Raw genomic sequence first — 16,753 nt, 5'->3', positions numbered from 1 at the left:
GCAATATTCTTGAGTATGCTTCAATAGTGGGGCGCCTTTTACCATGATTGCGATTGTCATGTAATTAAATTTATACTCGCTGTTTTTTAAAGGAGTCTTCTTTATGCTAAGTGATTCCTCAGATAATTTTTATTCTTTTATATTTTTAATTTTAAAAAAATTGTCTTTAAAATACTGAAATTGTAGTAACTCAAAAACTATGGTAGCTAGACTAGGGTAAACTCTGGATCGTAGCTAAAATTTCGCTTTAAAATATGAATGTCAATTTCTACAAATAAAGTGAGTCGTTTGGAAATAATTAATTTTCAAACGCAAAAATTGTGTTTCTCTCTTTCAAAATTTTTCTGTTTAACCCAATTTTTTTTCGCAATGTATGTGTGCCTTTTCTTACAAAAAATGACTTCCTGGTTCACTGTGGTAAAGCTTTGTTAATACTCAATTAGTGGCAGTTACAAACTTGAAAAAGTAAATCATAAATTGGAAAAACCGCAGAATTTTCACTTTCATATCAAAAATCGAGCGGGATCTCCCTCAAAAAGGATTTATACCATTCACCTGTCAATCGATTTGGAAGAACAAAATGCCCTGTCAGTTGATTTCCAATAATTTTTACCCAAGTTTTTGAATTCCATCAGTTTTGATAATATACTTCACGATTCAATCCACTTCTTATTACTGCGATAATAAAAAGTCCCTTGGGTAAAAAGACATTCGTCAATAAATAAAATATTTTTAGTGAAGTTACGTAGATGTACCCAATTGCAAAACCGTACTCCCCTTTGGCTTGAAATGGCATGAATAAATCTCTTGTGTCATTGTTGAAATTGCTTCCGAGTTACGCTTGTTTGAGATTACAATGATTTTTGTAAGTTATAGTAATATTTAAGCCTTAACTTAATTTGTAATTTTTTTCTGCTAATTTGACTGTTCAACTGCTCTTACGACCCCTTGTAATTAAAACCCAGTTACACTGAAGTGTTAATGGTGTCTCCCAATGAATCAAAATTAACAAAAAAACAATCATGTGGATTATCTAACAGTTATGAAAGCGTTTTACCGATTTTATGTCTTTCGGTTCAGGTATAAGTTTAATGAGCGAGTTTTCACTTAACCTATTATAATTACTACAAATTGAGTACTAAGGATAAAATTTTATCAAAGTAAAACAGAGATTCCTTACAGAAGAAAATCAGTACATTATGTATGTTAAAATTGGAGAGAAATTGGGTTAAACAGAAAAATTTTGAGAGAGAAAAACACAATTTTTACGTTTGTACATTTATAACTTTATACAAATTGACATTGACGCTGAGCTTTTATACTACTTTCATTCCCCTGTGCTAAGAATGTAACGTGAATCGCATGCAGTTTATTACTTTCTCTCATTATTTAATACGTTTATGTAAAAAGAAGCTTCCGCATCTTAATTTTCTTTTTCTTATGTATTTTTTGGAGATTGTCTGTTTATTATACTTTTGACTTCAATTAAATAAATAAATAACAATAGACAATTTTGTGTTTTATGTCTTTAAATAGTTAGGGTGGACGGCGGATGGCCAATGAGATGCAATATTGACTATACGACGAATCTCAAGCCGGCATCCATACCGATATTTGAAAGCTCCAGTGGGCAGATCATCCTCACGTACTCGAGGAGGGCGATCAGACTCGAGTCTGCAAGGGACTCATCTGAAGTGGCTCTTGCTACGTAGCTTCACCGGAGGTTAGCTAGTACCATAAGAACCGGGACGGCCCTCTGAAAGCATGTGCTCTGAGAGAATTCTTGGAGGATGTGCTCTTGGTCCGGTTATTTGCGGTTAACCCCCTTGTGGGAGTTTCATGGTGGTTGTGGTTATGTCTACAACTCGGGTGCCGTACTCCTTTGTTGCGGCACAGGTGTTAGATAGACCTTGCATACACTGGTATGAATGCGGAGCCTGCACTCAGTATAAACCAGTACTGTTGTGCCATTCATGGCGGGGCTCTGATTGTGGTCTCCAAAACAATCCGAAGAGGACCGTGGGATTATGCCTACACGGCAGGTACTCACGTTAAATTCCCTAGGACTTTCAGCAGGCATCAATCCCAATAACCCCATAAAAGAAGAAGAAAATCGTGTATCGTAGATAGAAAATCTCAAGAGTGACAATTCTCATTTTGTTTTGCCTTAGTTCCGGATAGCTGAGTGGTTAGAGCACAAGGTTGTCGTACGGAAGGTCGCGGTTCAAATCTCGCTGGCGGCAGTGGGATTTGTATCGTGATTTGACGTCGGATACCAGTCGACTCAGCTGTGAATGAGTACCTGAGTCAAATCAGGGTAATAATCTCGGGCGAGCGCAATGCTGACCACATTGCCTCCTACAGTCTACTGTAGTGTACCGTTACGGTCTTGAATGAAGTGCTCTAACACACTTCAAGGCCCTGATCCAATATGGATTGTTGTGCCAACGATTATTATTATTATTATTAGTTCAAAGTGGTAGGCCACATTTTTGATCTGCTATTCTTTAACCCGAATGTAAAGAATTGTTTATTATTTCTAAATATAGCTCCTAACGGCCGAATTGCTGCCCATATGAAGACGATTGGGTAAAATAAAAAACCATCCACTTGCGAACGAAATTATGTTATAAAATATATGGCAACAGGTCGACATCATAAACAGGAAATACTTCTCAAAAATTGAGTGAAATGCGTGGAATGCTTCTAGATTTCAGTACCTACAAAAGATATGCATGAGTCATTTTTCTCAAAAGTTTTACGAAATCACTTCATATGTTAGAAGTGGAAATAAACGTTCGTGGTACAGGAAAAATAAATCATGATAACAATAGAAAAAACTTACTATTGTTATCATAATCGTTGTTTTTCTCGAGTGGACTTTCGCTATTTTCCAAAAAAACGGCCCATACTATTTTCCATGCCAAGTTATGGCTAATCTAAATACCATGTAAAAAACCTCATCACAATGAGTAAAATAACAATGGAAATTACCGAATCCTAGGTCGAAATCTGCAGAGAATAAATCAAGAGGTTTAGTTCAGATCTAAATCGATAAAAATTCTCTGCTCAAAGCTTTCCATTTAAGCTTTTTTGAAAAGTGATTACAGTAAAAGCTGGGAAAATGAGAAATGGAACTTGGAGCTAACGTTAACCCAAAACGAGCAATATACAGACTGTGTGAAAACTTTGCGGAGCGAAAATTAAAACAAATTGGAAGCCAACAGCGAAACGATTCAGGCATGAAAGAGTTTATGACTTCCTATGTAGGAATTATTAAATTCATGAATGCTTCACTTCAACGTGATGATATAAGTTGCCTTAGGGTGCAGTGAATTCACACGAGAAAAACAACTTTGAACTACTATGACTTTTTTTTACTAGATTTTCACCAAGCTTTGCAATGTCGTGGGGACGGGTTGTACTCCTAGGAGAAACATTAGGAAGTTTGCACTTGGAATACATGGACCAGAAAAAGGGGAAGACAACTTGCTCGAACAGCGGCCACGATCGGCCACAAACACTGCTGAACAAAGTTGACGTTTGAGTTGAAATGAGCATTCAAATCCAAGCGGTAAAATGTTAATGACCGATTTTTGGGGAAGAAATTTAATCATATATTTATACCTTTAATTTTTGTCTACATTAACAATGGTACTATCGGAAAAATTTAATAAAATTAGTATACTTAGTTCGAACTTAAATTTTTCATATAGATATATTTATCTTTGAAAAAAGATAAAAATTTGTTAGCACTGATGAAGGGAACAAGTGATTCCCGAAATAAGGGTTTTTGAAAAATAAAAATCAACACTAGCGAATAGGAAAAACATTTTTATTATTTCAGATAAAAAGATGTCAGCATAAAATTCAGCGGAAAAAAGCTCTGCAAATATTTCAACGTGTCCGGATAGCTGAGTGGTTAGAGCACAAGGCTGTCGTACGGAAGGTCGCGGTTCAAATCTCGCTGGCGGCAGTGGGATTTGTATCGTGATTTGATGTCGGATACCAGTCGACTCAGCTGTGAATGAGTACCTGAGTCAAATCAGGGTAATAATCTCGGGCGAGCGCAATGCTGACCACATTGCCTCCTACAGTCTACTGTAGTGTACCGTTACGGTCTTGAATGAAGTGCTCTAACACACTTCAAGGCCCTGATCCAATATGGATTGTTGTGCCAACGATTATTATTATTATTAAATATTTCAATCGACCTAATGATATGTATTGGTAATTTCGAGAAACATTGAAACGGATTCATCGACGATATCAGCGCATAGTAAGGAAGGCTCACATAAAAGAATTCGGGCAATATAAATTTTAGCTTTCAGCTTGAAATTGGATGCTTTGCTTCGACGCTTTTTGATAGTTAACCTCAAATTCCATTTTGCATTATTTATAAATTATTAATCATGGTATTCAGTTGTATGCCTACGATAGTTGTATAATCACGAATCTAAACACAAATATCCATGACACAACCAGTTCAAACTATCGCCTCAACCCACGCACTTTTGGAGGAAGGATATATCATATATGTACACACAGTAAGGAAACTACGAATCAATCTGTTTTGGGAAAAAGGACTGCGGTCAAGGATAGAAACAACTCACCAGACGCTGCACTATTGTATGATTGAGGCAGGCTTGAATCTTTGTCAATTAATCTGTCCCATCTGTATTTCGTAATAGGCTCTCATTTGAAATTATAATAAAAAGTGAACACATGAAATTTTGTTCACAATTTTCAATAAAAAAATTTTTCAATTCAAGCAGAGGTACTCGAGAATGTCAAATAAAATGAAATGAGATGAAAAAAGAATTTAGTTTGAGTGATTTATCATCGAATATAAAGTTTTAGTTTTTTCACAGCGTTAGAATTCGGTTGAAGACGAAATACGCGATATTAGTGCTGTAATACATGGATAATAAATTAATAGTAAGGTTTTCCCTCAAATCTATTGTTTGCTGTGTATCCGAAACGAATCGTTTTTATTTGCACCTTAATAGGTTTACGTTCGTATTAATGAACAAAACATCGAGGGCGTCGGAAAATTCGTATAACTGTATCGCTTCTGCTAAAGATGGCGTTGAACTCCGAAATTTGGAGATGCGGATATCTCAACCTCAGGATACTCTGGCCCGACATAATATCGGCTAAACAGTCCGCCAAATGGACCAGATTCTGGTAAGATGTATCCATTAGAAGGTGGAAGTGGCAGTGGATAGGTTATAATACTTTCAAGAAGGGCGACAATTCCATTACTTGCTACGCCGTGAAATGTAATCTAAAGTTGCGGACAATTCCCAAAATGGCGCAGACTAGGAGAGCAGGAGTGCAAGGAAGGCCTGCAATGGCAGGTAGGTGTAGTTGACGCACTATGTCACATCCAGGTGATTGCGGCAGCCATATATGTTGTCTGTGAACCTTTCAGAAAATGAAACTTTAAAACGACAGGCGTTTCTGCATTTGACACTCATATTCTAATCGAATATTTCCTTTTAACAACTTGAAACAAAAGACTCCCCTTTTCATCGTTGTCTATAGTGTCACCTTTCCAAACTTAATCGCCAAACTTTGAAGACATCGATGGTGATATACAGGCTTTTTGCCATCCAGCCAAAAAAAAACAATAAACAGACCGAAGCGGCTCGCAGGCGTTGTACGCTCCCCTTTATAATTCTGAAAACACAAGGGTACGAATTATATTCAGCGTAAATCCGCCCATAGTTCGGACCAACACTTGGCCGGAGGTAGACAATTTCTTTTTAGCAATTAAGGAGTCTAAGTCCGCATTCATTTAATGTCCGACCGGATCAAATGGAGAGCAACTTGCTCCCACTTTTACTATCAGTTACTATAAAAAATATATATTTTGAATGAAATCTGCTGAGAAAATTTAAACGTTATTTTCAGATTTCGCCAGTAGAAAAACATAAAGGAGAGCCAGAACTACGAGAAAAATGTATTAATGAGAAATTGAAATCCCTGTATTTCAAACAAGCAAGTTGCTATCCAATTGGTCCGGCCCGACATTAAATGGAGGCGGACTTAGGACTCCTTAATTTCTAAAAAGAAACTGATATTAATCTTCTTCAAAATAAAATTCGTTGATACAAAGGAATTTGAGAAAAAATCATGCAGTGTATGCATTTTTTCGCCGACATACCCACGCGGAGTATCAAATGAAAGGCCTCGATGCAGGCGTTATCAGTCGCAAAGTATTGGAGATAGAAAGAGATTACTTAAATTAAGGGGCTTTTGGAAATTATTCACGAAAAAAATCTGGAAAAGGACCATGATGATATATGACATCTAGATCTCACAATACCCACCATATCGATATTTCCTTAAATAAAGTTAGTGATAGTAGATTATTATATTTTGGTAATTGGCTGTAGTGATATAGGCTACAACAAAGAGCATCTTACTAGCAAGTTTGATGGAACCCTTAGTATTATTAACGAAGTTATTGTGAGTCAAATTTGTCGGTTTTGCATATATTTACTGCACCCTAAGACGTGTACACAAAATGCCATTTTCACAGTACAGTGAATAATGTAATACATACACCACCGAAATATTCTAGCATAAAAAAATCCACGTAACCTTTCGGAAGCGACGGGCCCTCTGGTTTTGGAATGGCGAAACTTAGCGAATGGACTAGCGAAAGGTTCTACTATAGCTGTCATACCAGTTAGTTATAGATCACGGCGAAATTTGTTAAAATTAACATGCTCAACAACGTCTAAAGTAAGCGTCGAAATTAAGTGATAAAATTAAATTGAATTTGAAATATTCCCTTGTTCAGTTTATTAAATTAAAAAGGTTAAGGTAAAGGTTGAATTTTTAACTGCCGGGTGAGGAGTTTATGGAGAAAAAAGGGGACGCCCCCTTTCAACCTCGATGGAAACTGGTATCTATCACTGTCTTATCATCATTGTAAAGTTTAAATTTTCAATCGCACTTTATGAAAGAGAGATAATAAGGAGGTTATGAAGGAGGAAGGCCCTTCTTCACTAACCCCGTTTAAGAACTGCAGCGGTCACAACTCGTCAAAAAGCCATGGTACTCTAAAGTGGGACCATTTTCTTGTCTTATCGGTATAATTTCATTTTGAACATTTACCGTGACGATATCATACTCATCATTTGAAGCATCATAATATGTCAAGGGGGAAAAATTAAATTGATGAACCTCGGCGCAAAACCGGGATGTCTAGAGTTTCTTATTAAGGCAGGCCTAGACCGGATACCGGTTGTTGCGCTGTAGATGATGATGATAATTTTTTAAGGGGGAAATGACCGCTATTCGAAATCTTTTCAAGCCAAGATTGAATTCTTGCACGATAGATATATGACGCCAAATCCATTCGTAAAATTAAAAATTAAAATTGAAATTATCTGAGCATCTTTGGTTGAGTGTCGAATTCCCCTGAATAAATTAATTAAAGCATTTTTCCTCGGTGAAAGTCGATCGATTTTTTGTTTAATATAATAATTACCAAGATACAGGAAATAGAAGAGCACGCGTCATGTTAACTTGCGTACAAAACGAAAGAGAGAAACGCGGTTTTCTCAAAACTACATTTTTTGAACTAGTGGGAAGTACAACTGAAATTCTATTCAACCGATCGGTCTGAAATTTTTACGCGTTATTCTACATATCAGTAGTTCTCGTCAGACCGATTTTGAATGAGAAATTGACGCAAATTTTGAAGACTTTCTTCAAAAACATCGCCATTTTAATGTTTAGTAAGGCAAACACAGCGCAATGCTGACCACATTGCCTCCTATGGGGTCCCCGAACCCTGTATTGTAGCGTTACGGTCTTGAATGAAGTGCTCTAACACACTTCAAGGCCATGATCCAATTGGATTGTTGCGCCAACCATAATTATTATTCAGGATGGTAAAAATATAATCGTGGTTCGGATGGTAGAGACAAGTCTACAGAATAAGGAAAAGTTTAAATTTTTGGTTTCGGATTACTAGAAATGGCGACGTGGTTCCCACCAGCAACCCACATTGGTTTTTAGAGGAATCTACTTTAGTCGCAAGAAATAAATACAAAAGATTATCAAATTAAAAAATTATATATCAAAATGCAAGACTTCAATACTAACACATAAAAAGATTGAAAAAAAAACAATTAGGACATAAAGTTGAGAAAAGAATACATCTTTTACCGTGAAAAGGTAAGAGGATAATTCAGAAAAGTATGAGGCAAAAGAATCAAAAGAATCATTTAAACTTCTTTTCGGAGGTGGGCAGAAATCAACACCAACGCCTTTGAAGTTGAAGCATAGCGCTACTTTCCAGTTTATCTTAAACAGAAACAATCTGTTTTATTTTTCAAAAGTGTCTTGTCCAAATTTCCTCTACTTTCTGGTGCATCAACTTTATATGAACACTTACCCAAACATATGTTTACAAACACTTTTAACCCCCTCTGAGAAGGCAACTTGCATACACAAATGATAGACTTGAAGTCAGTTCAGAAATGAGAAGATGTCACAAACGTATGGAGGTCGCTGAGGAATTCAACATCGATCTTCGAATGATCGTGACAGTGAACTTGGATTAATAAAAGTATTTGCTAAACGATATCCATTAGAGGCAATAGAGAGAGCTTTTGAATCGAATGGTAACTTGTAACGCCTTGAAATATAAAAAGCGATATTCTTTTTATATCGACTGTTTCCACTGCCGACGCATGCTTAGTACATAATACTATCACATCCTGCATGCTGCAAAGTTGAAGTTTCGAAGAAGAAAAAGCACGAAATATATTTCATTTGTCTACCTGATAACGCCAGATCTCAATCGGTGAAAGTTAGGAAGGAATACTTGAACATATTAATATGGGGAAATACTAGAATGGTCTTTCTTTGGTATTAACATATCATCTTGTCAGTACATGCAGACTACTGATGCGCAATACTTCAATTTGATGCTTATGTTGAGGTAATACCATTTAACAAATTTAAAACAAAATATGGAATTTGGATTTAGTGGTGTTAATGCGATTAGAAGCGTCGAGCTCGGTGCCTAGTAGAAGTGCAATGTGTCGCCAATGCTCATTTTTATAAATACAAAATACATGATTGAATTAATTGATTACATATAACTAGTCATTGACCACCGTCCAACCTTCAACGGATCACTGACTTATAAGTCCCTGTTTACTTCATCGCGGAGTTTTGAGTATCTACCCTATGATCAAGAAATACCGGGAATCTTTAACATAAACCAACCGCACAATTTTTTTTTTGTTGGCCTTACCTTAACTGTCAATATTTTAGCGCCAATGGATCATTAGTATCTGTCAGGCATCAGGTTTACATCAGTCAATTTTTTACCTTTTGTCGCATTTTAATATGAATAGCTTATTTGATAAAAGAGTTTGTTTGAACTTTTGTCTTTCTAACTAAATTTCATATCCTGATGCTTTGAAAATGTTGCAAAAAGCCTTTAGGGAGCCTGCTCTGCCCAAAACTCGGGCATACGAATGGTATAAAGACTTTAAAAGTGGCTGTCCACCGGTAGATGATTTGCTTCGTTTAGGAAGGCCATCCACGTCAAACACCGAGGAAAACGTCAAAAAAGTGGTGCTCGAAAATCAATTGGCATTACATATGCAACCGCTCAGCACATTGTGGTGGAAATTTTGTGTAGGAGACATGTCTCATTCCGGCTCGTTCCAACAGACCTGAATTTCGTGCAAAAACCACATGTAAGGATGGTTGCTGAGGACATGGTTTCTAATGTGAATAATAACCTGACCTTCATGAAACGTATAATTACTGGTGATGAGACGCAGGTCTATGAGTTTGACATGGAAACAAGTCAACAATCGTCTGCGTGGCGCTTAGAAGGCGAGCCGAAAAACAGAATGTGATGAGACAGTTAAAGACCATTCCTTTGGCGGCCTTCCAGCGATGCATGGGCGAGTGGGTGAAACACTGACATACGTATGTTGTTTCAGATGGACGTTATTAAGTTATTTTTGTTTTATTGGTAAATTCTCGGTACTTTTTGGTCGTAAGGTTTTTTCTCGATTTTAGTTTTTTTTATTTAATTTCTAATGAACTATGTCCAACTTTATCATCTCAGTTAATGCTGTAAAAGTGATAAGCCTACAGCGGTACGATAAAACACCGATCATGATGGGTTTGCGTCCGGGGCACAAGATGAGGGGATAGCGTTAAATAAATCCAGTGATCGCATGGTGGGACTATGCGAAATATTCAAAACTTTCTAAGGAATTTGCAATTCTTTTCGTTCGTACTCTCGACTGATATAACAGTGAACAAAATAGAACATAAACTGTTTGGCTATGATATTTTACGAAACTGCAAGCGCCTTCTAATACACTAACTGCACATATGTATATTTCATGGAAATGAATACTATATTTAATGAAAGAATGCTATAAGATTCCAGGAAATAAAAACGTAATAATATATTATTTCACGTAGAAGAAACCAACATCATTAGAAACCGCATATTCATTATCGTTATTTCTATAAATATTCACTTTCAAACACAAAAATTTTCAGAGTCAATTGTGCACTGAAAATTATAATAGATACACTATTACACTTAAAATGTCATTTTCCGAACAATTTAATTCATATTAAAATAATTCGATTAGTACGATCGGCACGACATTAAGTGATTTCAATATAAAAATATCAAAATGCAACTTTGCGCGAATAATACGACTTATCTTTCCAATGTTTTGATTGGTACTGCGGTTGCATTGGATGATTAGTGATAATCTTTACGAGCTTGGGATCTTATAGGAGAGAATTTCCTTCATACATAAAATGCATATACTCGTATGTGCTCGATGGCCAGGTTAAGACAAAACAAGTAACTTTAGCAGTCTTAAGAAAGATACTTGTGTCGCAGTAGCTTGGAACTCGGGTTTTCATATTGTAGATTCTACCATGGTATTTCAGAGTGAAAGATAATTAGACATCCATGGGATGTTGTTTTTCGCTCAAACAGTACTTATATGTGAGGAAAAGTTAAAAAAATATTGAAATAAGTCATACAAATGAGACAAATGGTAAAACAATTTTTAGAAATGAAAACGATCAATGAAAGCAAATAACAAAATGCAACAACTGAATAAACCAATGAATTTAGTGGTAATGAGTGATGATGATTGTATGAGAAGTTTGCACTTTTCCAACAAGAGTTATGATTTTATGACATCTTTTGTTAGTTTTAGCAAAATTACACTTCCTTAATATGTTGAAATGAAGCCAGTTAGTTGAACAAGCTGTGATTTCGTACAAAATGTCTAAGCCAACTGCAATATGAATTTATCTTCATATTTCAGGTAAGCTTCCTGTTCCATAAAATAATTCATAAGACCACCATCTGAGCCTGTTTGCATTTTTAAGGAGCAACTTGAAAATTATAAAATTATCTCTGGTTTAATTGTAACAATAGGAAACGTCTTAGAGGCTTAACTGATATAATTCAGGAAATGAACCTACCCTTCGATATATCTGACTGATTGATTTTCCATTATTATAGTAGCAAAATCCAAAATGTTGTTTTGCAAACTTACCATGACCAGGCTGGACTTTGGCTTTGTTGTTGGAGTAAAGACATGAATGAAGAATAAATTCGGCAACTCAAGACCATTAAACCGATTGCCGTTAAGGCCCAAACACTAGCAATTGCTGATGTGATATATTGATAGTCAGGGTGAAGGCAAATGCAAATCTGTTCTCAGTGTTCTCAGTTAACTGTTCCATCTGAAATGGTTCAAGGTTTGCAAAAATTCAATTTCTCTTCCCTAATCAAGGCTAGTCTGTACCGGAGCCAAGTTCTGACCCTAGAGGTGGTCTTATGATTATTTAGAAGAAACTTATCTAATTTGATACGAGTAAAGCCACCACTAGAGACTATTAAATCTAGAGCAAATATATTCCCTCTTCCATTCATATATTTTATATACCGTATGGGAATGGGAGAAACGTCGCAATCCGAAATTAAATCGTCGCGGGGTGGTAGCATCTGAAACATCCAAATTGCTACTACTGTGGTGATGGTGATGATCATTGTGTCTTTGATGTTGTTGCTCGTGATTTTGTTGTGGATACACTTGATCACTGCTGCTTGCATGGGTAATTGTTAAAATTGGTAACTGCAGAAAATTAGATGGATTCGGTGGTGGATGTGCTAGATTTTCTGTTGAATGGATTAAGCGTTGTTCTGCTGGAGGGGGATTATCTTGTCCTGGATGATGTTCCGATGATGATTCATTTCCCGATGTCCCGCCATCATCATTGCTAACAAGCGGCTTTGACTGCTCACTTTCCAGTGCCTTCGATGACATAGTATTCGTTATGTAATGATGATGGTGAGGTTGATGGTAGTTCTGGTGTTTTCTATTGGGTCCCGAATAGTGATTAATGTGATTTAAATCACTTCTAAATAAATTTCTATGTTGTGGGTAAAATATAATTTAAATCGGATTTATTAAAATAAATAAATGAGCCATTTTATTAATATTTTATGAAAATACCAATTGTAGAAATTGCATGCTAAGCTGTTTGAATTTCACAATAATATTCGAATTTTACCTTTATAACTAGCAATTTTGTATTTTTTTCTCCCCAGCAATAATTGAAGTAAGAATTTTATCTATCAACACTTCACTTCTCAGAAGTAATTTACTTGAAACTACATATAAATTAAAAACTTTCAAACAAGATAAATCAGTAAAAACTTAAAGATCGGCGATAAAATCTTCAAGAGTGTTTATTTTAGTTGTGGCGCAAATAAATAACTTGCGCACGACGCGAGTAAAACAACAACAATACACTGACTGGAGTTAAAATCATGTATCTTTGAAATCACAAGAGGGTAGTGACGTTCAGTTTTGACAAAATCAATTGTGGCGTTCAGTAAATCTTTAGCAATATGGACAAGAGCTAGAGTTATTCTATATAGTGAAACCTCGCGGCACAGACCTAATGTTTTCTTGGCATTCTGAATAGAGTCTGGGCAACGGTAACTCATCAGACGCTGCCTCACCTCTACCCTGGGAGCAGCGCGACCGAAAGTAGCGACAGGTGGTAATCGCTCCATTTATATATAATCGCAAACACGACATGAATATGAATTAAATTGAAGTGAAATCCGTTGTAAAGCAGTATCTAAAGCAGGCCGAAGTAATTTCCTTTTGTTGAGGATGCTGGGAGTCCTGAGTTTGCATCCACTTGATGACGGACCAGACCATTTGGAAAGGTTGTTGATTAGCATAACGGATCGAAAAGATACAGGAAGTGTAGAGACGAGGCCCACCTCGTCAAAGCGAGAGTGGACGACCGGCAAGTTGCAAGTGATGGCGGGCGCCCAACATACAAATTAGTCTCAATCATTGCAAAGCAGCAAAAGACCTGCTCTTGTAAATCATTCGAGAGTCGAATAAAGAATTGGTGGTAATCTGCCAACCTTATCGAAATGATGGTAACACTACGTGGGTCTCATTAAGATATGCGAAAGGTAAGCCATACAAAAAATAATGACATTTCCTAGATCTGACTTTGTAAGGGCAAGAGTCAACGGGGTCCATATTTACCGCTGTTATGCCTAAAGCTGCGAACTCTTGGCTGTGTTCAAGAGAAGAATCCTTCGAAGAGTTTTTGGCCCCCTATATGAGGATGGTCGATTCCGTAGCCTACATAACGACGAAATCTATGAGCGATACCATGATCGTGCGGTTGTGGATAAAATCCGGTTCAATAGGTTACGGTGGACGGGTCACTTAATCCGTATGGATGAGGATGATCCAGCCCGGAAAGTCTATAAGAACAATATCTATGGTAGAAAAAGAAGACAGGCAGACTCTGCCTGAGATGGAATCATGGAGTAAGTCAGGACGCCAGACAGCTTTTAGGGATATCGAATTGGTGACCTCGGCGCAAAATGTCTGGAGTTCCTTATTAAGGCAGGCCTAGATCGGATACTGGTTGTTGCGCCGCTGATGATGATGATGTTTCCTTCCATTATGAGTGGTGTTCCGAGGTGGCGGCGAGGAAGATGGGGCGGCAACCCTATCGGCCAAACCAAAACCAAGTGGTCGAGGAGAACCTCCATAGTGGTGGCACTGGGAGACGCTGTAATCACTTTGGTTTGCCGGCCGTGATTCAGTAGGCGAATGCTCCAAAGACCTAATCAGGGCGATCAGACCCGAGTCTGCACGGGGACTCATCTGAAGTGGCAAATTGGTCACGAAACCTTACTAGGGGTATACTGGTACCATGGGAACCGGGAAAGCCCCTGGACTCACATACTTCGGGTGAACTCCTGTTGTATGTGAGGACAGCTCGGTTATTTGCGGTTGGCCCCCCTAGTGGGAGTTTCATGGTGGTTGTGGTTATGCTCAAGCGAGAAGAGACCTTCGGGCCTCGACGTGGTGTTGCGTATCAACACGGGTGCCGTACTCCGTAGTTCGGTAGAGAGAGGTAATTGTTGCATCCACCAGTATGAATGCTAAGCCATGCACTTGGTATAGATTGGTACCGTTGTTGCTTGTCTCAGCGGGGCTCTGATTGTGGTCATAGAATCAATCCGTGTCTGAAGAGGACGGTAGGATTAAGTCCCACGACAGGTGCCTACGTAAAACACTATGGGCTTCACTTCCATTATGAGTGACATCATGAAAATAGCGTTGGGAAAGGTGTGCCTGTGGGCCGCAAGATGCGAGCTCGGCATATAATAATAATAATCGTTGGCGCAACAATTCAATTGGATCAGGGACTTCAAGTGTGTTAGAACACTTCATTCAAGGTCGTAACGGCACACTGCAGGATTACAGTGCCCTATAGGAGGCAATGCGGTCAGCATTGTGCTCGCCGTGGGTCTTGGGGTTTATTTCACTAGCTTTTATAGTCGAATTTCATGAAATTGACAGTCTTTTTCTGTTCAGAATGAGATAATTTACAAACAGTTATTTATTCAATACGTTTACAGTTTTTAGTTTTAAGATCATTTTTTCTCCGGGATTTTGCTCCACTAACCGCTTCTTCACCAGCTGATGGGTCCGACCGGCATGTCGTACATTGTTTTAGTTAAGTATTACAGATTGTCTTGGGCTTGCCACCGACGTCCAGACTAAACGCGTGCTTCCCACGCTCGAGGGGATTGCCTGGTGGCTGCAGCGATTTCAGGGTGGCATCAGTCCTCATTAGAATATTGATGCATACTTCAAGCTCCCTAGGGGCGTGAACCGCTGGCTACGCATGACAAAATGGCGGAGGGATGCATCCCGTTGAGGGAATGCCAAAACGATTCTTCTAGTTGTTGCTTGGTGATTTCAAAGGCTTGGACGGTGGAGTGTTGATGTGGTGTTGAATGTTATGCTTAACTGGCTGAGAGATACCACAGGTACCACATGGAGGAGTGTGCGAATTCGTTTATTGACGACCTAAGAGAGGTTGTAGGGGGACCTATGCTGCATATACATATCAGCAGTGCATAGCGCTTAATATCGCTACACTGATGTCAGTCAAAATTAAGTGCTACGAAAACGTCCGACGCAAGCCAAGACTCACGTTTACTTGCCTGTAGCTGTAATGGGCGTGGAGTTTACTGACGCGAATTTCAGCTGCTGAGGGAATAATTTGTTGGGTCTGGGGACAGACAGGACTTCTGCGCCTGTGTCCGAAATAAAATTGCACCTGTGTTCAAAAAAAAATTACGCCTGCTTATGGGGTCGTCACCGCATCACCCAGTGAATTTAGTTTTTTATTGTTGTGAGCGTGCATGGTCTAGTAAATTAAATGGCCTAATTTGCGATGATTTTACATTATGAGAGGAACTCGGAATTAACACAAAACTAAAAAAGTCCTACGGCCGTGGTAACTTTGCAGACGAAGTACCTGGAAAAGAGTGGAATTGCTGTGGGCTATCCAAACAGGGCAGTCTGGAAGATCGGCGATGTTTTGTGAGATATGACACAGTATTCTTTATAGACGGATCAGAGGTGAGTTGGTGCGGGAGTATTCTCGAATATGCCCAGTGAAGCTGAGTCTTACGATATACCGGAATTCGCCAGTATATTCCAAACAGAGCTACTGGTGACATAGGAGGCCTGTTGATGGCTGGGATAGGCTCCGAACCTCAGGCGTAACTGTTTGACATTGCACTTAGCGGCCATATTCTCCAGGCAAATGGGGTACGATAATGATGCACTGAATAGTCTGGACGGCACATTCAAATTCACAACCCGATGGGTTTTTGGACACGGGAATATAGATAGATGGGAATGAGTGGGCCGTTTGATTGGGCAGGTGGGGCTTCGTTTTTGACAATTCCTACTGCCGGCGACTGTGATGCGTGGAAATTTAATTAATTATTCGGTTGATTAAAAATATGTAGATGTGGAATCAAACTGCTATTCCCAGTTATCCTATCGATTTTATAGGTAGTTAATCGTTGGAAAGAAGGGTCTGGTACGGCAATGGTGGTGGATTCAAGAACATATTGGAAACAAACACCACTTATAAGCGAAGTAAAGAAAATTTATGAACACAATCGGGAAGGATTAATATTAGTACTTTTCCTCCTGTAAAGTAGACTTCCAGTGCTCAAAATTCGAAAAATCTGATATAGATATTAAGAACTTAACGTCAAGGACATACATACTTTTTTCCAATTCACATTTTGATTTATCAAAATTACCTTTATCGTATTTCAATTTTTCTCCGTTAATCAGGAATATCT

General features: G+C 38.1%; 1 protein-coding gene across 8 annotated transcripts in view; it reads right to left on the bottom strand.

Annotated features, from left to right (window-relative positions):
* The window catches only part of LOC119661442 (kinase D-interacting substrate of 220 kDa), a 164,546-nt gene that overhangs the window by 52,968 nt on the left and 94,825 nt on the right, over window positions 1–16,753 (bottom strand). For 4 of the 8 annotated variants that reach the window (XM_038070827.1, XM_038071035.1, XM_038071110.1 and 1 more), the window contains exon 2: window positions 11,979–12,411. The exons of 3 other annotated variants lie outside the window; for them this stretch is intronic. In XM_038070827.1, coding sequence (XP_037926755.1) covers window positions 11,979–12,359 — 381 coding nt within the window. In that variant the 5' untranslated portion in view covers window positions 12,360–12,411. Of the gene's footprint in view, window positions 1–11,978; window positions 12,427–16,753 lie in introns of those variants that run through there. One more of the 8 variants, XM_038070896.1, reaches the window with a different exon arrangement.

The sequence above is a fragment of the Hermetia illucens genome, chromosome 1 (genome assembly GCF_905115235.1).
Source record: "Hermetia illucens chromosome 1, iHerIll2.2.curated.20191125, whole genome shotgun sequence".
Classification (NCBI taxonomy): domain Eukaryota; kingdom Metazoa; phylum Arthropoda; class Insecta; order Diptera; family Stratiomyidae; genus Hermetia; species Hermetia illucens.
This window is presented reverse-complemented; position numbering and strand designations above follow the sequence as displayed.